This window comes from Acinonyx jubatus, chromosome B2 (assembly GCF_027475565.1).
Source record: "Acinonyx jubatus isolate Ajub_Pintada_27869175 chromosome B2, VMU_Ajub_asm_v1.0, whole genome shotgun sequence".
Classification (NCBI taxonomy): Eukaryota; Metazoa; Chordata; class Mammalia; order Carnivora; family Felidae; genus Acinonyx; species Acinonyx jubatus.
This window is the reverse complement of record NC_069385.1, coordinates 115574113-115598059: the sequence shown is the minus strand read 5'-3', so window position 1 is coordinate 115598059 and position 23947 is coordinate 115574113. Positions and strand designations below refer to the sequence as shown.

At 42.5% G+C, this 23947-nt stretch overlaps 2 protein-coding genes across 9 annotated transcripts in view; one reads left to right on the top strand and one right to left on the bottom strand.

Moving 5' to 3' along the window:
- SLC26A8 (solute carrier family 26 member 8) overlaps nucleotides 1–23095 on the bottom strand; it is an 83565-nt gene extending 60470 nt beyond the window's left edge. For 2 of the 3 annotated variants that reach the window (XM_027057899.2, XM_053222897.1), the window contains exons 1-3: nucleotides 20752–20890; nucleotides 10783–10969; nucleotides 4285–4424 (exon numbers count right to left, since the gene is read on the bottom strand). In XM_027057899.2, the coding sequence (XP_026913700.1) occupies nucleotides 4285–4424; nucleotides 10783–10967 (325 nt within the window). In that variant the 5' untranslated portion in view covers nucleotides 10968–10969; nucleotides 20752–20890. Of the gene's footprint in view, nucleotides 1–4284; nucleotides 4425–10782; nucleotides 10970–20751; nucleotides 20891–22819 lie in introns of those variants that run through there. The other variant, XM_053222895.1, reaches the window with a different exon arrangement.
- Nucleotides 23096–23192: 97 nt separating this feature from the next.
- MAPK14 (mitogen-activated protein kinase 14) overlaps nucleotides 23193–23947 on the top strand; it is a 75022-nt gene continuing 74267 nt past the window's right edge. For 2 of the 6 annotated variants that reach the window (XM_027057897.2, XM_027057895.2), the window contains exon 1: nucleotides 23193–23719. In XM_027057897.2, coding sequence (XP_026913698.1) covers nucleotides 23604–23719 — 116 coding nt within the window. In that variant the 5' untranslated portion in view covers nucleotides 23193–23603. The remainder of the gene's footprint in view (nucleotides 23720–23947) is intronic. The other 4 variants (XR_008298639.1, XR_003419648.2, XM_027057894.2 and 1 more) reach the window with 3 other exon arrangements.

The following is a 23947-nucleotide window of genomic DNA, read 5'->3' as shown; positions in this document are numbered from 1 at the left end:
TCCGTAGGGATTTTTGGTAGGTTAAACAAGCTGATACTAAAAGTTATATAGAATAGCTAAAACAGCTTTGAAAAAGAACAAAATTGGAAGGATCACACTATCCAATTTTAAGACATTATAAAGATAGAATAATCAAGACATGATATTGGTAAAGGGATAGACAAGTAGATCAATGGGACAGAATAGAAAGTCCAGAAATAGACATACAAAAATATGGCTCTTTGATCTTTGACAAAAGTGCAAAAACAATTCAATTAAGGATAGTCTTTAAAAATCATGTTGAAAACACAACAAAAAATAAAGCTTGACCTAAACTTCACACTTTATGTAAAGATTAACTCAAAATGGATCATGGATCTAAATGTAAAACATAAAGCTATAAGTCTTTTAGAAAAAAACATAAAAGAAAATCTCTGTGACCCAGGGATTAGGTGTAAAGTTCTTACATACAGTAGGAAAATCACAATCCATAAAAGGAAAAAAATGGATAAACTGGACTTATTAAAATTAAAACCTTTTGTCCTGTCAAAGACACTCTCAAGAGAAAAAAAAGATAAGCTACACACTGAGAAAAAATATTTGCAAGTTGTATGTATGACAAAAGATTGGTATCTAGAATACATAAAGAAGTCTCAAAAACTAACAATAAGAAAACAGAATTTTTTTTTTTTGAATTAAAAAATGGGCAAAGGACTTGAACAGGCACTTCACCGAAGAGATTATGAGGATGGTGAACACGAACATGAAAAGATGTTCAACCCCATCGACCATTAGGGAAATACAAATTAAAACCACAATGAGATCTCACTACATACCTCTTTTAATGGCTACAAGAAAAAATACTAAAAACTAGCCCTCATCAAAATTGAGAATTTTGCTCTGTAAATACTCTGAAAAGACAGGCTACAGATTGGGAGAAATTATCTCCAAAACACAAAAGACAAAGGACTAGTATCTAGACTATAAATAACTCTTGAAACTCAACAGTGAAAATGCAAACAATCCAATTAGAACATGAGCAAAAGAGCCATTTCATTAAAATATTTATGTGAGTAAATTAGCATATGAAAAGATGTTAAACATCATTGGCCATTAGGGAAATGCAAACTGAAACCACAAGAGACCTCACCGCATCCCTGCTAAAATGGCTAAAATAAAAAGTAGTGACAAATGCTAGTGGGCATGCAGAGCAACTGTATCAGAGATTGCTGGGAGGAACATAAAATGATACAACCATTCTAGAAAATAGCTTGTCAATTACTTAAAACTCTAAACCTGTAACTACCGTACAATCCCATAATTGTGCTCCTGGACGATTATCCCAGAGAAAAGAAGACTGTGTTCATTAACCTACACACAAATGTTTCATAGCAGCTATATTTGTAATAGCCAAAAACTTGAAAATGATCCAGATGTACTTTAAGGGTAAATGTTTAAATAAGATGTGGTGCGGGGTGCCTGGGTGGCTCATCAGTTAAGTGTCCAACTTTGGCTCAGGTCATGATCCATAGTTTGTGGGTTCTAGCACTGCATCAAGCTCTGTGTCTGACAGCTCAGAGCCTGGAGCCTGCTACGGATTCTGTGTCTCCCTCCCACCCTCACACTCTGTCTCTGTCTCTGTCTCTCTATCAAAAATAAATAAACATTAAAAATTTTTAAATAAACTGTGGTGCATCCATACCATGGAATACTACTCAGCAATAAAAAAAAGGAATAAACTATTGATACATACAACAACCTAGATGAATCTCCAGAGAATTAAGATGGGGGGAGGGGGAAGGCAATCTCAAAGAGTTACATACTATATGACCCTATTTATGTAACTTTCTCAAAATGACAACATTCTAGAAAAGAACAGTTTAGTGGTTTCCAGGGTTAAGGAGGGGATGGGGGCAAGGGGTAAGTGGGGGTAACTATAGAAGGGCAACATGAGGGGCACCTGGATGGCTCAGTTGGTTGAGCATCTGACAATTGATTTTGGCTCGGGGTCATGATCCCAAGGTTGTAGGATCGGGCCTTGCATTGGGCTCTGCATTGAGCTCAGAGCCTGCTTAAGAGTCTCTCTCTCTTTCTCTCTCTCTCTCTCTCTCTCTCCCTTTGCCCCTCTCCCCCACTCGCAGTCTGTCTCTCAAAAAATAAAACAAAAACAAAAACAAAAAAACCCCAAAAAACAACAACCTTAAAAGTAAAGGGCAACATGAGGGATCCTTGTGGTGGTGGAAATAAATAAAAAATACAGACAATATAAAATGAAGGGTGTGGAGGAACTAGAATTCTCATACCTTGCTGGTCGGAATGTAAAAGGGCAGGTACAGCCACTCAGGTACATAGACTGGCAGTTTCTTATAAAGTTAAACACACACCTACCACATGACCAACCATATCACCTTAGAGAGATGAGAGCTATGTTTCATAAAAACCTGTACCTGGGTGCCTGGATGGCTCAGTCAGTTAAGCATCAGTTTCTTGATGTCGGCTCAGGTCATGATCTCGGTTCGTGAGATTGAGCTCCTAGTCAGCCTCTGTGCTGACAGCATGGAGCATGCTTGGGATTCTCTGATTCTCTCTCTCTGCTCCTTCCCCCACCCCCCACAAAATAAATAAGTAAACATTTTTAAAAAACCACCTGTACCTGAATGTCCATGGCAACTTTATTTTTGACAACCAAAAACTGGAAACAAAATATCTATCAATAAGTGAATAAATAAACAAACCATCCTATGGACTGTTACTCAGTCCAGCCAATCCTATGGACTATTACTCAGCAATGAAAAGGAACAAGCTATTGATGCATATTACAGTCTGCATCATTTCAATTTCAAAGACATTAGGCTGAATTCAAGAAGCCAGCCTTTAAGAGTTATATACTGCATGAATCCATTTACATGATATTCTCAAAAAGGCAAAACTATGGTGATAGAGAACAGATTAGTGGTCGCCAGGGGAGGATGTGACTAAAAGAGGTGGCATAAGGGCATTTGGGGGCTGATGGAACTGTTCTGGATCTTCACTGTGGTGGTAGTTACAGAAGTCCATACATGTGTTTAAATTTATAGAACTGAACACCAACAGGAAAAAAGCCAATTTTACTGCAGGGTAATTAATTATTTAAAAAGAGATCCCTTTGGGGGGCACCTGGGTGGCTCAGTCAGTTAAGTGTCAGACTTCAGCCCAGGTCATGATCTCACGGTTCGTGGGTTCAAACCCTGTGTCAAGCTCTGTGCTGATAGCTCAGAGCCTGGAGCCTGCTTCGGATTCTGTGTCTCCCTCTCTCTCTGTCCCTCCCCTGCTCATGCTCTGTCTCTCAAAAATAAATAAATGTTAAAAAAAATTTTTTTTTAATTAAAAGGGATCCCTTTTCTTCAATGATCAGCCTCGTGCCACATTTGGATGTCCGGTACCTACCACTTGCTCCTTTGCTTGGCCTCTTTGTGCTTTGCACAACCTGTATGATCACAGGATTCAATCCCACCTGGCTGGCTCCCGAAAAAATAGAGAAATAGTATTTAAACAATACTACGTAGGGAATTGCGTGGTACTCTGAGTAAAGAATGAATACCATCTTTTCACTTTCTCTGTGGATAAATTGGATGTTGGGTTCACTTTCCAGTTGTTTCTTTGGAAAGCTGGTAATGGTGGAATGTCAGCTGTGTTCCCAGCTAACGCTGGTTACAGTAAAAATGAGCCCAATTAGTCTACTGTACCTGGACCAAGAAGACTGGCCCAGAACAATAAATACCCAGTGGGAGTCCCTAGCTTTGGGCTTCTTGGAGCACAATAACTCTTGTAATGGGGCATGCCATTTGCGGGACTCTGGAAGCAACAGATAAGAGAATGACAAGAGATGTTGGTTCTATTTGGGAAATGAGGCTTCTAAAACCCAGATAGCTCCCATACTTATCCTCCACCTTCTTAAGAAAAACTAATGCCCACTGAGGTCTATTGTAGCTGTGTGAACATGAAATAACTAGTCAAGCAAAAAACAAAAACAAAAACAAAAACAAAAAAAACACAAAAAACAAAACAAAACAAAACAAAAAAAATGACCATTGAATGGGCATTGCAAATACCCTGGAAGGTATTTATAGCTCTAAACTGAGTCTTTTGGAACCATGCTGGAAGAGTTAGAAATCTGGCTGGTAAGGGAAGAAATGATAGTAATGTGAGTGGAACTCACCTATTTTTTTTTTTTTTTCTATTCACCTAGCAAAGGAAATTGTTTAATCTGGGTAAGCAGACAAGGCCTGATAGGTTGTGGGTGAAAAGGCTTTGTATCTTCCTTACCTTGGGGAACTTGCACAAGGCCAACACTTATACCGGCAAGTAGGTCTCCGAGAAGCCAATCCTTGAATCGGTACAAACACATCCACTCCAGGAAGGGAAAGATCGTTAGCATGCATCTTAGGAACTTGTGCCATGAGCAGCTGCGAGAAAGAACAGAGACTTGATTCGGTTTTCCGAAGAAAAAGCCTGCATAGCCAAGAAAAGGCACAGTGCGTCGTTCTTCCCATACAGCAGAGTTTCTTGTCAGCACTGATGATGTTCTGACAAGCCAGACTAGATGACTCTTTGTTGTGGGACCATCCCGTGCACTGCAGGATGTTTAGCAGCATCCTTGGGCCTCTACCCACCAGATGCCAATAGCATGCCCTCCCCAACTCGTGACAAGCAAAAAAATGTCTCTACACATTGCCAAATGTTCCCTCGGGGACAAAATTGCCTCTGGTTAGGAACCAAATGCCATACATATGATAAGAACTCAGCCTTATAGTCTAGCATACAAAACAGGATGTTTGGAAAGAATTAAACCTAGAAACTTTCTAGTAGAAAAATGGACTGTTATTGCTTTCTCTTGATAAGCACAGTGTTTTGAGATGTGATATTGATGGAAACCAGGGGCAATTAACACATCCGTGTCATTCCATATGCTTTTTTTTTTTTTTTTTTTTTTTTTACTGAAAATTAACTCTATTTGGCTTTGATCTGTAGTATGTCGAAATTTATAGAAAATATAGGCAATGGAGGGGTGCCTGGGTGGCTCAGTTGGTTAAGTGTCAGATTTTGATGGAGGTCATGATCTCGTGGTTTGTGAGTTCAAGCCCCGCATCCTGTGTGCTGTCAGTACAGAGCCTGCTTCAGATCCTCTGTCTGCCTTTCTCTCTGCCTATTCCCCCACCTCTCTCTCTCTATCTCTCTCAAAAATAAGTAAATATTAAAGAAGAAGAAGAAGAAGAAAATGTAGTGGATGGAATCCTGTGCTTTAGGAGTTAGCTATGTAAAGAAAAGGCATTAAAATAAAGCTTTATTATCCTTTAACCTAGTGGACATCAATCAGAAACAATTTTGTTATTCAGGGGTCATTTGGCAATGTCTGGAGACATTTTTTATTGTCAACAACTCAGGGAAGGGGGTGCTATTGGTAGGTAGTGAGTAGAGGCCAGGGATGTTGCTAAACATCCTTCAGTGCATAGGACAACCCCCCACAGGAAACAATGTTCTGGTCCAAAATGTTAATGATGCTGAGATTGAGAAAACCCACTTTAACTTTTATTTTACTTATTTATTTTTAAATGTTTATTTATTTATTTTGAGAGACAGGGAGAGAGTGTGGGGGAGGGGCGGAGAGAAGAAAAAGAGAATCCCAAGTAGGCTCCGCACCATCAGTGTCGAGCCTGATGCAGGGCTCGATCTCAGGAACAATGAAATCATGACTTGAGCTAAAATCAAGAGTCAGATGCTTAACAGACTGAGCCACCAGAAGCCCTTTATTTATTTTTAAAATAAATTTATTAATCTATCTCCCTGGAAATACTTTTTTTAAAGTAGGCTTCACACTCAGCCCAGAACCCAACACAGGGCTTGAACTCATGACCCTAAGACCCGAGCTGAGCTCAAGAGTCAGATGGTTAACCAACTGAGCCGCTCAGGCAGCCCTAATACTTAGATCATCTAAAACAGCAGAATCATTGTAAATCAATCAGTCACTCAGCTAATCAATCAGCCAGTTTATTTATTTTTGAGAGAGAGAGACAGACAGAGGGTGAGCAGGGAAGGGACACAGAAAGAGGGGGACACAGAATCTGAAGCAGGCTCCAGGCTCTGAGCTGTCAGCACAGAGCCCGGCACAGGGCTCTAACTCATGAACCAGGAGATCATGACCTGAGCCGAAATCAGATGCTTAACCACCTGAGCCACCCAGGCGCCCCAAAACTAATTTAGTTTTAAATTGCTTTTTGCTGCTTATATTTTAGTGTGGGCTGAAAGCAAAACGTATGAAGGTTTTCCATGTGTGCGCTATAGTTGGATAGCTGAGATTTGACTATACTAACAAATATAACTTTAATGTATGCAAGGCTAAAATGTGTGCTTAGAAAGAATTTCACATGTTTGATTCCCACAACTATGAGCCTTACTTTCCCTAAGGTAATTAAGACCAAGTAAGTGTAAGTGACTTTTCCAAGGTCACAGTAGTGTGGGCAGAGCTGGGGCTATAAACCACCAGGTCTTCTGATTTCTACTTCCGTGTTCTGTACACTCTATTACCACCACAATTCCTACTGACAGCTATTGAATTCTGTTTGGGAGCCAGGAACAAGACCATTGGTTTGGAAGGAACATCACATTGCTATTTTTATGAGAGTCCCTGGATGTTAGGCAGGTGCACACAGTGTGCTCTCTCCAGTTATAGCCCCCAAGGGGAGAGCAGAGCGTGTCACTGGGACAATTTGTTTCTTCATCCGGTCCAGTCTCTCCTTCTCTCCATATGCCACTTGGCAGAAGACAAGCCACTGTAGGCAGAGTCATCAAAGCTCATTAGCATGGAAAAAAAAAATACAGTGGACCTCGAATGACAAGGCTCTAAAACTGAAAAAAATCAAGGAAGGAGCTAGAGGAATAGGAATTAAAGCCAGTGGGGGAAACAGTATAAGCATTTCAACATGAACCTGGATTTGACTTAAGGCATCATTAAAGTGAGGAATGTTAAGAGTCATTGTGAAAGCACAGGGGACATTTTGACAAGAAAGGGAGTATTTGTGGTTGCTAATAAAAAGGGAGAAAATGAGGAAAGAGATGAGGTTTTCTGTAGAAGAGGTAGAGTTCAAAGATTTTTTTAAAACTAAAACCCCCCACCCATATAGTGTTTTCTATTTGGTAGGTGCCTTACAAATACTCTTTAAATCCTCACAATCCCCTTATCAAGTAGCCGCTAGTATCATCCTCATTTTTATAGATGAGGAAACTGAGGCAAAGTAGGGTTGGATAGCTTACCTAATGTCACACAGTTGGGAAGCAGCAGAATTGGGATTCAAAACCAGGCAATCTGGCCTCTGAGTCTTGCTCTTAACCACGGAGCTGTGCCACCTTTCACGTTAAAATCCAGAAGTGGATATAACTGTACATTTTAGAAGTAGGGAGTAAGAACTGTGACAAAAGCCCATGGGAGGCAGAATTGATCAGATTTAAGTGTCTAAGGATAGGGCAGGTGGAGGGGAGTTAGGCTGAAATTTCTTTGATTGAAACTTTAAAAAAAAATTTTAATTTAAAAAATTTTTAAAAATATTTATTTATTGTGTGTGTGTGAGAGAGAGAGAGAGCAAGAGAGAGAGAGAGCAAGAGAGCAAGCCAGCTGCACTGTCAGCACAGAGCTCAATGGGGAGCTTGAACTCAAACTCTGAGATCATGACCTGAGCCGAAAGTAAGAGCTCAACTGACTGAGCCACCCATGCCTCTTTGGTCATACATTTTTGTGATGAAGTATAAGTCAGGAAAAGACTCTTATTTTGTAGAGACAAAGCCAATGTGCCCCCAAACTCCTTCTTTGACATATGACCTCTGACCCATCAGGAGCAAAGAACATGAGGGTAATGATGTAGGACTAGGGAGGGTCTCCGAGACTACAACTTGCAAAAGGCAGGATATGGACAAAGGAGAAGGCCTCAATAAGGAAGGTCTACAATTGGGCTGCATGGAGGCCTTTCTTTTTTGTCACCCAACACATGCCAATAGTAGTGATAAATCAAGGGATGAGAGGGACTGAAAATCCCAAGTATGAGTGAGAACAACTTGAATAAATAGGGGTAATATTATGATATAGATCACAAAGGGTCCTTAACCTGAGGTCTATGGACCCCCAAGGGGTCTATAGATAGAATTTTAGAGGTTTACGAACTTAGGAAAAATTATATCTTTGTTTTCATTACCTTCTAACTGAAATTTAGCATTTCCTTCAATTATGAACATTGACAGCAAACCACTATAGTATCAGCAGAACCTGACTTTGTCACTAATATAAATCACAATATTTTCATATTACACTAAAATTGCTGCAGAGATCATAAAACATCATTTATTTCATCACTACTTTGAAATTATGGCAGTTATTAGATCCACATTATTAAATAACATAATAGTGGTATTTTTTCTATTCTGAGAACTGTATTTCAACTGGTTTCCATTACAATCCTATGTATTTTATGCATTAAAAAATATTCTGGGGGTGCCTGGGTGGCTCAGTCTGTTGAGTGTTCAACTTTGGCTCAGGTCACGATCTCGCTGTTTGTGGGTTCGAGCCCCGAATCGGGCTCTGTGCTGACAGCTCAGAGGCTGGAGCTTGCTTCAGATTCTGTGTCTCTCCATCTCTCGGCCCCTCCCCTGCTCATGTTCTGCGTCTCTCTGTCTCTCAATAATGAATAAACGTTAAAAAAAAAAATTCTGGCCAAGATCATTCAGTGGGGGAAAGAACTGTCCTCTCTTCAACAAAGGTGTTGGGAAAACAGAATATCCACATGGAAAGAATGAAGTCGGGCCCTTACTTTATACCATATACAAAATTAACTCAAAATGGAAAACAATCTAAATTTAAGAGCTAAAACTATAAAACTCTTAGAAGAAAAGATAGAGGAAGATCTTCATAATCTTGGATTTCACAATAGTTTCTTAACTATGACACAAAAATCACGGGCAACAAAACCAAAAAAAGAGATAAATCAGATTTCATTAAAATTAAAAACTGTTGTGCACAAAAGACACTATCAATCCACAGAAAGACAACCCACAAAATGGGAGAAAACATTTGCAAAATATATATCTGATAAGGGTTTAATATCCAAGATATATAGAGAACTACTACAACTCAACAACAAAAAGGCAATCTAATTTTAAAAAGAGCAAAAGAAGTAAATAGACATTTCCTCAAAGAAGATATACAAATGACCAATAAGCACATGAAGAGATGCTCAACACATTTAGTTATCGGGAAAATTCAAAAAACAAAACAAAACCCCACAATGAGATACCGCTTCATGTCTAGTAGGATGACTGTATTTTTTAAAAATGGAAAATAACACAAGTTGAAGAGGACACAGAGCGATTGGAACACTTGTACATTGCCAGTGTGAATGTACAATGGTGTACTATGTGAAAAAGTTTGGTAGTTTCTCAAAAAATTAAACATAGAGTCACCATATGATCCAACAATTCTACTCTCAGGTATACACCTTCAAGAGTTGGCAACAAGTTCTCCAACAGATACTCCTATGCCAATATTCACAGCAGCATTATTCACAATAGCCCCAAAGTGGAAACAACCCAAGTGTCCATCAACAGATGAACAGATAAACAAAATGTGATATATACACACAATGGGATATCCTCAGCCATAAAATGAAATGAAGTACTGATCAGGTTACAACATAGATAAACTTTGAAAACATTATGCTAAGTGAAACAAACCAGACATGAAAGACAAAAATCGTGTGATTACACTTAAATGAAATATCAAGGGGGCCTGTGTGGCTCAGTCTGTTAAGCATCTGAGTCTTGATTTCAGCTCAGGTCATGATCTCACAGTTTGTGAGTTTGAGCCCACGTCGGGCTCTGTGCTGACAGTGCAGAGCCTGCTTGGGAGTCTCTCTCTCTCTCTCTCTCTCTCTCTCTCTCTCTGTCTCTTTCCCTCTCTCTGCCCCTCCCCTGCCGGTGTTCTCTCTCTCGCTGTCTCAAAATAAACTTAAATAAGAAAAGGAAATATCTAGAAGAGGCACAGCGATGGAACATAGAGGAGAGGTTACCAAGGGGTAGGGTGAGGGAGAAATGGGGAATTATTGCTTAATGGGTGCAAAGTTTCTGTTTGGGATGATGAAAAAGTTTTGAAAACAGTGGTGATGGTTGCACAACATCATGAAATGTCATTAATGCTGCTAATTTGTACATTTTAAATGGGTTAAAACGGCCAATTTTACGTGATACATGTTTTACCACAATTTTTAAAAGTAAAAAAAAAAAAATTATTCTGAAAAGATGTTCATAAGCTTTACTAGATTGCTAAAAGGCTCGCAGCACAAAAACAGGTTAAGAGCCCCTCAACTTCGGACCTACACAGTCACACTGGGTATCAGGGGGGTAAGTCCTATGTTGTACGACTACAAGGACTTGGTGGGCACCACTGGCTATGAGGTTAGAAGGATCCCATTCTGCTACCATTAATTAGTCCATCCCAGTTGCTTCTTGTTAGGAAACTGGTAATAGTGGTTAACCGAACAATGTATTTATTAAATATCATCCCTAGATGCTGTGGGGGGGCATCCAAGGTCTTTATGCCCAAGAAATTTATAATCAAGAGGGTGCTACAAGACAAACCACAAACAAGTGACTGAAGAAAAATTACACAGTAAACTAAGGGTCCTGATGACAGGAATTCAGAGGAAAAAGACAGAAGTCATCACCAGAGGAATAGAGTTTTGGTGCTGACAGCTTGGAGGCAGTTGAATGACCCCACACACCCACCGGCACTGGATGTGGTGTCTGAAGGTAGTGATGTCAATATCCAAGTTCCCAGAGGAAACGCTCTTCCTTCTGTGGTCTTGTTGAAAGGTCTCCTCATTGTACACATCTCGCTGGACGTCATAGGCAAAAGAATTTTGCTTACGTTTAGAGCCAAAACCCTGGAAGCCTTTCTCTGGTTGCATCATTTCTGGTTGAGTGGAAAGAGATAAAAAAAAAAAAATTAAAAAATCTAGATTCTCAGTACACTTTTATGGAAATAAAATTTCCACATAATGATATTTTACATTTGCATAACAGTGCTGTTTTGCGAAACTTTCTCTTGTACAATTTTATACTCAAAACCACCCTATAAAAAAATTCAAGGCATATATTAATCTCATTTTCCAAATGGAGAAACACAGAAGGTTAAACAGCCTTGGTTGTTTAATAATTAGAATTGGGGCTAAGGCCCAAGTGTCTTGCTGGGAAGCCTAGTTTTCTTTACATTCAGTTATGTTGCTATGTTGTGGGGAAGTGATTAAGAGGTAAAAGTCAGTATCACCTCCAATTTTCACCAAAAATACTAAAGATTAACTCGTCAATACAACGTCTTCCCTTTATCCTTTCCTTTTCTTCATAGCACTTGTCAGGACCTGATTCAATGTTTGTCCATTCGTCTAAACCCAAGAGGCAGGGCTTTTTTCATGGTTGTGTCCACAGGTGCCAGAATAGTGCCTGATACTTAAGATTGCTATTTCTTAAATGACTGTCAAGTACCCAGTTAGCGGCACCACAGTGTAGCAGAAAAAAACATTGCACGGGGTATCAGGAGACTGGGGTTCCAGCCGTGGCTGTTTTTCTAACTAATGGTATGCTTGGGCTTAAGTTTCTCAGAAACTGAGTTTCAGTTTTCTGCATAAAATAACATGGTTGGAACACACAGTCTCAAAGGGTCACATTAAGCTTTAAAAATTTATATCATCCTGGGGCACCTGGGTGGCTCAGTGGGTTAAGTATGTGCCTTTGGCTCTTGGGACATGATCTTACAATTCATGAGTTTGAGCCTGGCATCGGGCTCTTTGCTGTCTGTGCAGGGCCAACTTCATATCCTCTGTCCCCCTCTCTCTCTGCCCCTCCCCCACCCCTTTCTCTCAAAAATAAATAATAAAAACTTAAAAAACAAATCTATATCATCCTGCTCTTTGTTTTTTTCATCCTGCTCTTTTAAGAAAATGAGGAGGGACCCCTGATTGACTCAGTCAGTTAAGCGTCTGACTCTTGACTTTTGGCTCAGACTATGATCTCATGGTTCATGGGTTCAAGCCCCGTGTCCATCTCTGTGCTGACAGTCTGGAACCTGCTTGGGGCTCTCTATCTCCCTCTCTCTCTGCCCCTCCTGTGCTTGCACTCTCTCCCTCTCTCCCTCTCCTTCCCTCTCTCTCCTTCCGTCTCTCTCTCAAAAACAAATATTTAAAAAAAAAAAAAGAAAATGAGAAGGAGGAATTACTGAGGATAGCTATAGATTCATTTGTGGAAGAAAGTACAGTCTTGTTTAAGTTTTTATTTATTTATTTTGAGAGAGAGAGAGACAAATCGAGAGAAGAGAGAGAGAGAGAGAGAGAGAGAGAGAGAGAGAGAGAATTCCAAGCAGGCTCCCCACTGTCAGTGCAGAACTTGACATGGGGCTTGAACCCATGATCCATGAGATCATGACCTGAGCTGAAATCAACAGTCAGATGCTCAACTGACTGAGTCACACAGGTGCCCCAATCATTCTTGATCACCTATGTTTTTGAATAATAAAAAAAGCATAAACTCTAAATTGCTTCCCACATAAATATGGAAAAGTGTGTATACACACACACACACACACACACACACACACACACATCACATAGCTATAAGATACTCCAAATATGTAGATTACCCAAGTAGTTCTTTTATAGGTGAAGCTGAAAACAAGTTTAATGTGTCGGCAATGTTGTTTTCCTTCAGAATGCTCATTTATCATCATCATCATCATCACCAATATTTATAGAGCACTTGTTATATACCAAGCATTGCCCTCAATTTTTTTCACGAGTTATTTCATGTAATTTCCACAACAATCCTAATATTGCTGTTATCCCATTTTATAGGTGATAAAACCGAGATTTTTGAAAAGTGAACTGACTGGGCCATAGTCCAATATTGTATTTTTACTCTCAAAGCACTGGGTAGCAGTTGTGTGTTGTATAGCCAGTCCTGTGAATTAAAGATCACAATTCAATAAAGTGAGAATGTGGTTGGGGAATATAAAAGAGGATGGAAGAGGTATTTTACAATGTGTCACTTAAGAGAATTAGTAATTTGTAGGAATGCAAGCTGGTGCAGCCACTCTGGAAAACAGTATGGGGGTTCCTCAAAAAGCTAAAAATAGAAGTACCCTACGACCCAGCAATTGCACTACTAGGCATTTATCCAAGGGATACAGGTGTGCTGTTTAGAAGGGACACATGCACCCTTATGTTTATAGCAGCACTATCAACAATAGGCAAAGTATGGAAAGAGCCCAAATGTCCATCAATGGATGAATGAATGAATAAAGAAGATGTGGTGTATATATATATACAATGGAGTATTACTCGGCAATCAAAAAGAATAAATCTTGCCATTTGCAACTACGTGGATGGAACTGGAGGGTATTATGCTAAGTGAAATTAGTCAGTCAGAGAAAGACACAAACCATATTAATTCACTCATATGAAGACTTTAAGAGACAAAACAGATAACATAGGGGAAGGGAAACAAAAATAATATAAAAACAGGGAGGGGGACAAAACATAATAGATTCTTAAATATGGAGAACAAACAGAGGGTTACTGGAGAGGTTGTGGCAGGGGCGATGGGCTAAATGGGTAAGGGGCACTAAGGAATCTACTCCTGAAATCATTGTTGCACTAGATGCTAACTAATTTGGATGTAAATTTTAAAAAAACTAAAAATTAAAAAACAAAAGAGAATTAGTAATTTGTGTCTTTTACAGAAAGAAACAGAACTGTACATTAAAACAAGCAATATTTTTCCATTTCTTTCCCCCACCTGTAGGAATATTCATCCAGTCTTCCTTACTTTTCCCATGTAATATTTTTTTTAACGTTTAGTTTTGAGAAAGAGAGAACAAAAAAAGTGTGAATGGGGGAGGGGACAAAGGGGTGGGGACAGAGGATCTGAAGCAGGCTCTTTGCTGACAGCAGAGAGACAAGTGCAGGGCTCGAAGCTACAAACTGTGAGGTCATGACCTGAGATGAAGTCAGACACTTAACCAGCTGAGCCACCCAGGCGCCCCTTCCTATGTAATCTTACAACAAGCGTCCTTTACTGGAATGTATCTGTTCCTGGCAACTGAGAGAGCCCAGTAACCTGCTGAGTATATTGAGATGATAAAAACTGCCATCCTGGGTTGGGTCCAGGGTCTTGAATCCAGCATTTTGTTCCTGAAAATGGCACTAAGGTGGGGTTGGCACGAAGCAGGCAATATATGCCCATCGAGGTACTGGGTGGGGGGTGAGGTGGGGGGACACTGGAGCTGACAGAGGCACCAAAGGCTACTCATTTCCAGCTGGCATGGGTCACGTGGGGCCCAGCATGACCAGATCAGATCTTTTTCTTCCTTTCTTTATTTAAAAAAAATTAAAAAAAAATTTTTTTTTAACGTTTATTTATTTTTGAGACAGAGAGAGACAGAGCATGAATGGGGGAGGGTCAGAGAGAGGGAGACACAGAATCTGAAACAGGCTCCAGGCTCTGAGCTGTCAGCACAGAGCCCGACGCAGGGCTCGAACTCACGGACCGCGAGATCATGACCTGAGCCGAAGTCGGCCGCTTAACCGACTGAGCCACCCAGGCGCCCCTAAAAAAAATTTTTTTATGTTTATTTATTTTTGAAGGAGAGAGAGACTGAGCAGAGGGAGGGGCAGAGAGAGGGAGACACCGAATCTGAAGCAAGCTCCAGGCTGTCAGCACAGAGCCCAACTCGGGGCTGGAACTCAGGAACTGTGAGATCATGACCTGAACCGAAGTCAGATGCTTAACCGACTGAGTCATCCAGGTACCCACAGATTGGATCTTTTTCAAGAGAAGCCACAATTTTTTATCTCAGATTTTTATCTGAGGTCTTCTGACTTGGAAATGTTGTCCATCACTTTACATATCCCATTGAACAAAACACCTCTCCAGGCCAGAAATCAGCCAATGGACCATCAGGGTGTGACCTTTGCACCAAGAGCTTTATCCCCCGAGAATTTCTCTCTCTTTCCATGCTAAAGTATATATATTTTCTGTTGTCACACCCTTTGGAGGTGTTGTATCCCACTAGTTCACTTACAGAAAGTAAGATTTCATTTTATTGTCTTCAATCTACATCATTGATATTTTGAGAGGTAGCCCCCCCATCTACCAGACTAAGTTTGGATAAAAGCAGGTCTGTCTGCTTTTATTTTCACAATTTTATAAATATCTATCATATGTACTCTTGGCCTTCCTTTATTTAAAACATTTTTTTAATGTTCATTTATTTTTGAGAGAGAGAGAGAGAGCGAGCACAAGCAGGGGAGGGGCAGAGAGTGAGAGGGAGAGTGAGAGAGTGAGAGTGAGGGGAGAGAGTGAGAGGGGCAGAGAGTGAGAGAAGCAGGCTCTAGGCCCCCAGCTGTCAGCATGGAGCCTGATGCGGGGCTTGAACTCACGGACCATGAGATCATGACCTGAGCTGAAGTCGGACACTTAACTGACTGAGCCACCCAGGTGTCCCTCGTGGCCTTCACTTGTGACTTCAGAATTCACCTACTATTTCATCTGTGGTCAATTAATTTAGTATCCCACAAACATTTGCTGAATGCTAGGTGCTCTGGGGATACAAAAGAACAAAGACTCTGTAGTTTAGTAGAATAAAAATCCCAAAATATAGTGCTGTAAGAGTTTAGAAGTGGGAAAGACAGGTATTAACATTTATTGCTGCCCTGCTATTTGGCAGGTTCTTCACACACATCCTCTCAAGAGAGGTACTATTTTCCTCATACTGATTGTACCCATTTTACTGATGAGTTTAGTTTTAGTTTCTCAGAGTCAAATAGCAGAGCCAGAACCTGAACTCCATCTTTTTGGCTCCAAAAAATGCTACATCCAAATACCATGTGACCTACAGAGTGGGGTTAATAATTCCAACCTAGGGGGATGAGAAAGGCCTCCTGGGGGAGGGGGGATATGATTTGAGCTCTGCACTGTCTAAACCGGGGGCAGGGAGAAGAATCAGGTATTTCAGGAAGAAAATAAGATAAAATTACAGAGATAATATAAAGCAAGTAATTTAGTAGATGGAGTAAAGTCAGTGTCAAGCCCAAAAAGGTAGGTTGAGGCCTATTCCTGGAGGGCCTAAAATTCTGGGTTGAACCCAGATTTTTTAGCTACTTAGTATTTGAAACAGCATTTTCCCCAGAATTAGAACAATCTTAATATTTGTATGGAACCACAAAAGACACCAAATAGACAAAGCAATCTTGAATAAGGAAAACAAAACCAGAGGTATAACAATTCCAGACATCAAGTTATATTACAAAGTGATAGTAATTAAAACTGTACCGGCACAAAAACAGACACAAAGGTCAATCCACTAGAATAGAAAACCCAGAAATAAACCCACAATTATATGGTCAATTAATCTTTGACAAAGGAGGAATAAATACACAGTGAGAAAAAGTCTTTTCCACAAATGGTGTCAGGAAAACTGGACAGCAACATGCAAAAGAATGAGACTGGATGCTTTCTTACACCATACACAAAAATAAACTCAAGGGGTGCCTGGGTGGCTCTCAGTTAAGCATCTGACTCTTGATTTCAATTCAGGTCATGATCTCACAGTTCGTGTGATGGAGCCCCACATAGGGCTCTGTGCTGACAGCACAGAGACTGCTTGGGATTCTCTCTCTCTCTCTCTCTCTCTCTGCCCCTCCCCACTCACACACATGCTCTCTCACTCTCTCCCTCAAAATAAATAAATAAACATTTTTTTTAAAACCCTCAAAATGAATTAAAGACCTAAATGCAAGACTTGAAGCTATAAAAATCCTTGAAGAGAACACAGGCAGTAATTTCTCTGACATTGACTGTAGCAACATTTTTCTAGCTATGCCTCCTGAGGCAAAGGAAATAAAAGCAAAAACAATTATTGGGACTACATCAAAATAAAGTTTCTGGACAGTGAAGGAAACAATCAACAAAACTAAAAGGCAACCTACGGAATGGGAGAAGATAGTTGCAAATCACATATCTGAAAAAAGATTAGTATCTGAAATATATAAAGAAGGGATACAACTCAATACCCCAAAGATAAGTAATACAATTAAAAATGGTCAGAAGACATGAACAGACATTTCTCCAAAGAAAACATCCAGATGACCAACAGACACATGAAAAGATCTTTGTCATCACTTAATATCAGGGAAATGCAAATCAAAACACAATGAAATATCACTCATACCTGTCAGAATGGCCAAAATCAAAAACATAAGAAATAGCAAATGCTGGCAAGGATGTGGAGAAAAAGGGATGTTGGTGGGAATGCAAACTGGTGCAGCCACTATGGAAACAGTATGGAGGTTCCTTAAAACATTAAAAATAGAACCACTATTGCATTACTGGGCATTTCCCCAAAATACAAAAACACTAATTCAAAGGGATATATGCACCCCTCTGTTTATTGCAGCATTATTTTCAATAGTCAAACTACTGAAGCAGCCCAAGTATCCATCAATAGGTGAATGAATGAATGAAGATGTGGTGTGTGTGTGTGTGTGTGTGCAGCCATGAAATATATATGTGGTGTGTGTGTGTATATATATATATATATATATATATATATATATATATATATATATTCAGCCATGAAAAACAATTAAATCTTGCCATTTGCAACAACATGGATGGAGCTAGAGAGTATAATGCTAAGCCAAATAAGTCAGTCAGAGAAAGACATATGATCTCACTCATATGTGGAAGTTAGGAAACAAATGAGCAAAGGAAAAAGAGAGAGAGAGAGAAACCAAGAAACAGATTTTTAACTGTAGAGAAAAAACTGATGGTTACTAGAGGGGAGGGGGTTGTGGGGATGTGTGAAACTGGTGATAGGGATCAAAGAGTACACTTATCATGACAAAAAAAAGAAAGTGTTTGAGCAGGACTAGTAATATGCACAGAGAAGTGCTTTTTGGCAAGACAAAGTGTCAGTGGTATGGTCTAGAGCTATACTATCCAGCATGGTAGCCACTGGCTACCTGTGGCTATTTAAATTTAACTTGATTAAAATAAAATGAAATGAAAGCTTCAGTTTTTCAGTTGCACTAGCTACATTTCAAGTGCTCAGCAGCCACATGGGGCAGAGGCTACCATACTGAATATGAATAGTGCGGGTATAAAACATTTCCATCATCACAGAAAGTTCTATTGGACAGTGCTGGAAATGAAAGAGACTGAGGCAGAAAGTCCAGTTGGAGACCATTATTATTACTGTAGCTTAGGGGGAAAGTAATAAAGTCATCACTCATGGGAGGGACCACAGCGAGGCTGGTTAGGAGGGACAGGAGGAAAAGCTGTCTTTAAAGAACTCATCACATGATAAAGATAAAACACATGATTCCTTATTGTTTTTTTTTTTGGTTTTTTTTTTAGTCATCTCTAGACTTTGTGCAGCTCCATTATGTCTTTCTTGATTTCATAGGAACCCTACTGGTTGATTTTCATGCATTAGCAGGACACGTATGATAAGAAGCTCCTATTTACAAGTGGCAGATGCAGTTTGGTGTGGAGAAGGTGGTGCATTTCAGAAAAAAGTTATCAAAGTACACTGATGGGAATGACCTTTCAGCTGAGACACAATGCAAGAGGGGGTCTCTGTTGCTGACTCCTGAGGGCATCAGTGTGATGGGTCTTTGTACATGGTGTGATCAATAACATGCTAAGTTCTACCCATAATCTTGAAGCTAAGTGTCTGCTTAGAAAACAATTCCCTGATGCTTCTTGACATCAGACAAAATATTTAGGTGGGTGGACTATGGGTCTGAAGTTCCTAGGGTTTCATTTTCTTTTTCTACAAACGTGATTCTGGGCATCTGGCTTCACTACCAACAAATTATTTTCATCTGTGTAGCCCACACTTGGTGCCCACACAAATAGCATCAGCATAATCTGGGAACATGTTAGAAATGCAAATTCTCAGGTCCCACCTAGCAAGACCTAATTAATCAGAAACTCTGCGGATGGGCCAGCAATTGGTTTAAGAAACCTCCAGGTGATTCTGCTACACAATAAAGTGTGAGGACTGCTGTAAATGTAGCCAATTACTTATTTATCATTTATTTGGTTAGTCTTCCCATGCTCAATTTGGGGCATTGTTAAAAACAGGCACTTTTACTGTCTCTCTCTCCTTCAAAAATAAATAAGCTCAAAAAAAATGTTAAAAAGGGGGCACCTGGGTGGCTCAGTCGATTAAGCGTCCCACTTTGGCTCAGGTCATGATTTCACAGTTCATGAGTTCAAGCCCCACGTCGGGCTCTGGGCTGACCGCTCAGAGCCTGGAGCCTGCTTCAAGTTCTGTGTCTCCCTCTCTCACTGCCCCTCCCCCGCTCATTCTCTCTCTCTCTCTCTCTCTCTCTCTCCCCACCCCCTTCAAAAACAAATAAACATTTTTAAAAATGTTTTTTAAAAAACAGGCACTTTTGGGATACCTGAGTGGCTCAGTCGGTTGAATGTCCGACTTTCGCTCAGGTTATGATCTCACAGTTCACAAGTTTGGGTCCCACATGGGGCTAGCTGCTGTCAGTACAGGGTCTGCTTTGGATGCTCTGCCCCTCTCTCTGCTCCTGCCCGCTTGCACTCTCTCTTTGTCTCAAAAAATAAATAAACATTAAAAAATAAAAAAGGCACATTTGACCTAGCCCCTGCATCCCCCAAACTACCCCTATCAACCATTTGTTGATTCATTTACATAATATGCTGAAAGTATTTTAAAGGCCAATAATAAAAAACTTAAATGCAACCCAAATTTCTATTAACCTGACTGGTAGATGTGAAATCCTGAACCTTAGTTTAGTTGCAAGAATATCTTTCGCCTCATACTGTCATCTTTCCTATATTCTCTATAATCATGGTAAGGTAATATCCACTTCCAAAATTTCAAATAAGCATTTGTAATTTCATCAGAAACAACAGCCCTTTGCCCGTTACTACCTCCATTTTTATAGGGAATGTATTTGGGATATAGCAAAGGCACAAGCGGGGTGCACTGCTTTTAGTATCCTTCAGTTATGCTGTCTGGTGGCTGGGGATGAAGAGCCTTGGGGACTGGGTCGACAGCCATCAAAAGCATACACAACTACCTTCGATGCGACCAGTGGGGTGTGTTGGAGAGAAACTCATGGTCAGGGTGAGGATGTTGGAGAAGGCTTCACAGGGGGGCACTGATACATCAATAGGAGTTGAGAGAAAGAGAAGGGAGCCATGGCAGGTGGGAGTGGGGGCGCAGTCCCAAAGAACAAAATGAACAGAGCGGTGAGGTCTGAAAGAAGAAGGCGCGCCTGGGCAGTGGGGCCGCAGGAGGAGACAGACGGTGGCAGCGAGAGGATCAGGCTGCAGCTCAGTTCTGGGGCTTCTGGCAACTCGGACCAAAGAGTTTGAAAGGCTCCGGTTGCAAATCGCATGCATCGCCCCCTGTCCTTGCGGTTCGGCGGCCTTTCACAAGCAGAGAAGATACCTCTGAGAGATAAGCTCTCAGGGATACCGTCATTCATTCATGCCACAAACACTGAGCGCCCGCGACGCACCGGGCCCTGCCGGCCCCTGACGCAGCCCCGGTCCCGGGACTTCGGAGGGCAACCGGGGCTGGTGCCCCGCACCCGGACGCCCGCGCCCGGCTCCACCCTGCAGCCCCCGACCCCGGGCGGCTCTCTGCCACGGCTCCACCTGGGTCTCCCGGCGGGGACGCGGGAGCGGACGCTGAGGTCCGACGCAGCTGCGGCCTGGCTGGCGGCGCTGTAGACGCGGACGCCGGCCGTTCCCGAGCCGTTGCGGCCGAACCCGAGGGCGTTCTGGCGGGCGGGGCACCAGAGAGGGGAGCGAGGAAGGAGAGCAAGGGCAGCTACGGTGCGGAGCCCGGGAAGCCCTTTAATCTGTGCCACCCAGGCCTCCACTTGCTTTGGGGTTTGACTGCTCTTGATTGGGGGCCCTCTTGATGCCAGCCCTCGTGCCCCGCACGCCGCACACAGTAATTCACTTAAATCACGCGACGACCTTGTCAGGTCAGAAGACACACAAGGAAAACTGAGGCTATAATAAGGTCACCCAGGTCTCCAACCCTAGCTCTCTGCCATCGTTAGCCTGGCTCCTCCCACGGAAGGACACTCTCCAGCCCAGGTCTCTTGCTCTGCTCCCTGCCCTTTAACCCTCTGAAGTTTACTCAGTCCCTGTCACCGTCTCTAACTATGCCTTGTATTCCTGCTTGGCCCCTTTGCAGTTTTACACTTGACTCGATTACTGTGTTAGTGTGTAACGTATCATTCACTGGACCTATTCCTTTTTGTAAATTGTCACCCCCATAAGGGCGGGGAATTTCATCTCGTTCATTAACTGCTGTATGATCCGTGCCTAAACAATGTGGTAGATGCAGTAAGTGCTCAATAAATTTGTGTTGAACGATTGGATGATTGCCCTGCTGTTACTGTAAACTCCATGTAGGCAGCATGTTTGCGGATCCCCATTAATCGGAGTGCCCCGCACCTAGGAGGCATTCAGTACAGATTTGTTGAAGGAGTGAGTGAATGGATTGCCTCCTGAATCTTTACCCTTTCAGTCACTGTCACCTCACCATCCCAATTTGTTGGGTAATTATATGAATTCCGTAGGATTCCATCGTCCATTCATCACCTTGATTTTCCACTCCCACTTGCCATTTTATTTCAGTGACATTTTTGCTCTCATTTCCTCCTTCAGCCTTCATTCTTTCTTGGAAAGCTCCCTAACCTGCAGGTTGTCTTGGGACATTTTCAAGCAGCATGTCCTCCTAGGCAAGAGAATCCAGGCTAAGCCACACTGAATCCCCCCAAGAAAGGCTTTCCACAAATCATCCATGACTCTGGTTTTTGTTTTCTTTGAGGAGAACTAAGGATCCTGCACCACCTCCTAAGTGAGATCATGCTCATTATTCATAATTTGTTCAATAAATATTTATGAGGTACCTATTATGTTCTAGGCACTGTGCTAGATGCTGTGACAAGATAAGCAAAATCTGAGCACTCCAAGGGAAGCATAACACCAAAGAGAATAATCATGGGAAGTGTTGAGAAGTGTCCTGGATTGGATCTAGTTATTTCTAAGAGAGATTGGAACAAACTTTAACAAAGGAATAGGATGGTAACATTGGGGTGTAGGTATGGGGTTATAATACCTTGCCCATTCACACTTTATTATCTTGTTCAGCTTTACAAATGACCCCATTAGGTGGGAACGTAAGGCAGGATTTTTTTTTTGCAGAAACTGGAACTAGGGTCAAGAAAGGTCAATTGACTTGCCTAATGCGACACTTTCATAAAACAGTGTAATCTTCGCCTTGTTACTCCTTAATCTGAGAGGAGTGAATCAAATGCTTAAAATCATCTTCGCTGGAAGCTCTTCAGAGCAGGGCTCGGTTTCAAATCCTCAGAGTAATGATTTCAGAAATCTTTCTCAAAGGGAGATACTGGAGACTTTTCCTGAATCAGAACTGCCTGGGGCATATTGTAAAGATGCGCTTTCTTGGCGCCTTCCCCGACCCTATACTCTTAGACTCCCTGTGCGTCCTGGGACTCTGCATTTTTAAGCACCCGAAATGATTCTTCTGCACATAGAAGTTTAAGAACCACTAAGAGAGTGGAAAAACCTCAGCCTTCATGCAGAGCTAATATTTGCTTTGGGGACAGTTTTCGGCATAATTCCGAAGAATAAGCCATATGTCCTTGAACGGATGGAATACAACGGCTTTCTGGCCAGAACCTACCTTTTTAAATGTATTTCTTGGAAATTAAGGGTTCCACTGAGCAGATGCTCGGCTGTTGGTGACTACCCGCAGTTCAAAGATCTTTCGGTATTTTTCCCGACACCCTATTAGTCACTGTCGCTCTCCAGCACCGAGCCAGGCATTCGCCCCGGTGACCACGGTGGGGCGCACGCGGCATGTGTTGCCCACTTATCCCTCCTTCCCGGGTCCGCCTTCGCGCCCTTAAGAACAGTCCCTGAGAGTTCCTGCCTCTGGTCGCCAGCTGTTGCTCTTTTCTCGCGAGAAGTACTCCTCCCATCCTCTCCCGTCGTCAACCCCCTCCCGTGGGCGGGTTCCATATTGGGTAAAATCTCGACTCGCTGAGAGTCCCGGGAGCTGTTCTCGCGAGATTACGGCCAGAGGCTCCCGTTCGCTGGCTCTGGAACCGCGACCACTGGAACCTCAGCGGGCGCTGCAGCTGGAGCGGTACTCCCGCGGCGCAGTCTAGAGTCGGCCCGGTGGGGGAGAGGGTGCAGGGGGAGCGTGGTGGTCGCAGCCTGGAGCCCCGGAGCGTGCCCTTGCCCTCAGCCGGGCTCGCTCACCGTCGCTGAGGCGCTTCCAGCAGCTGCGGCTGACAGGGGCCGCGCGGGCGCGGGACTCGGCGGGGTCGCGTCTGCCGCACCTGCGCCGCCTGCCAGCGCCGGGTCCCCGCCCGGCCAGGCGGGCGACGAGGGCCGGGGAGCCGGTGCGGGCGCAGGCGGGGCCCCTTAGGGCCACCTCCTAGCCCCGCGGCCGCCGCTGGAAGATGTCTCAGGAGAGGCCCACGTTCTACCGGCAGGAGCTGAACAAGACAATCTGGGAGGTGCCGGAGCGTTACCAGAACCTGTCCCCGGTGGGCTCCGGTGCCTATGGCTCCGTGTGGTGAGTGTCACCCGGCCTGGGGCTGCGGTGGGGCTGGGTGGCCCTCAATGCCCCAGAGCCAGGCCTGCCCCCACAGCTCAGCGATGCACCAAGCGGCAGGAATTTTCCTTGGGGGAGGGCATCGCTGCCCTTCGACCCTTGTCCTGCACTCCCTGTACCCCTTGCACCCCTCACTCTGCACCCCCAGGTAGGTGGTCAGTTGTGTGCAAGATGCAGGTCTTCGGCGGG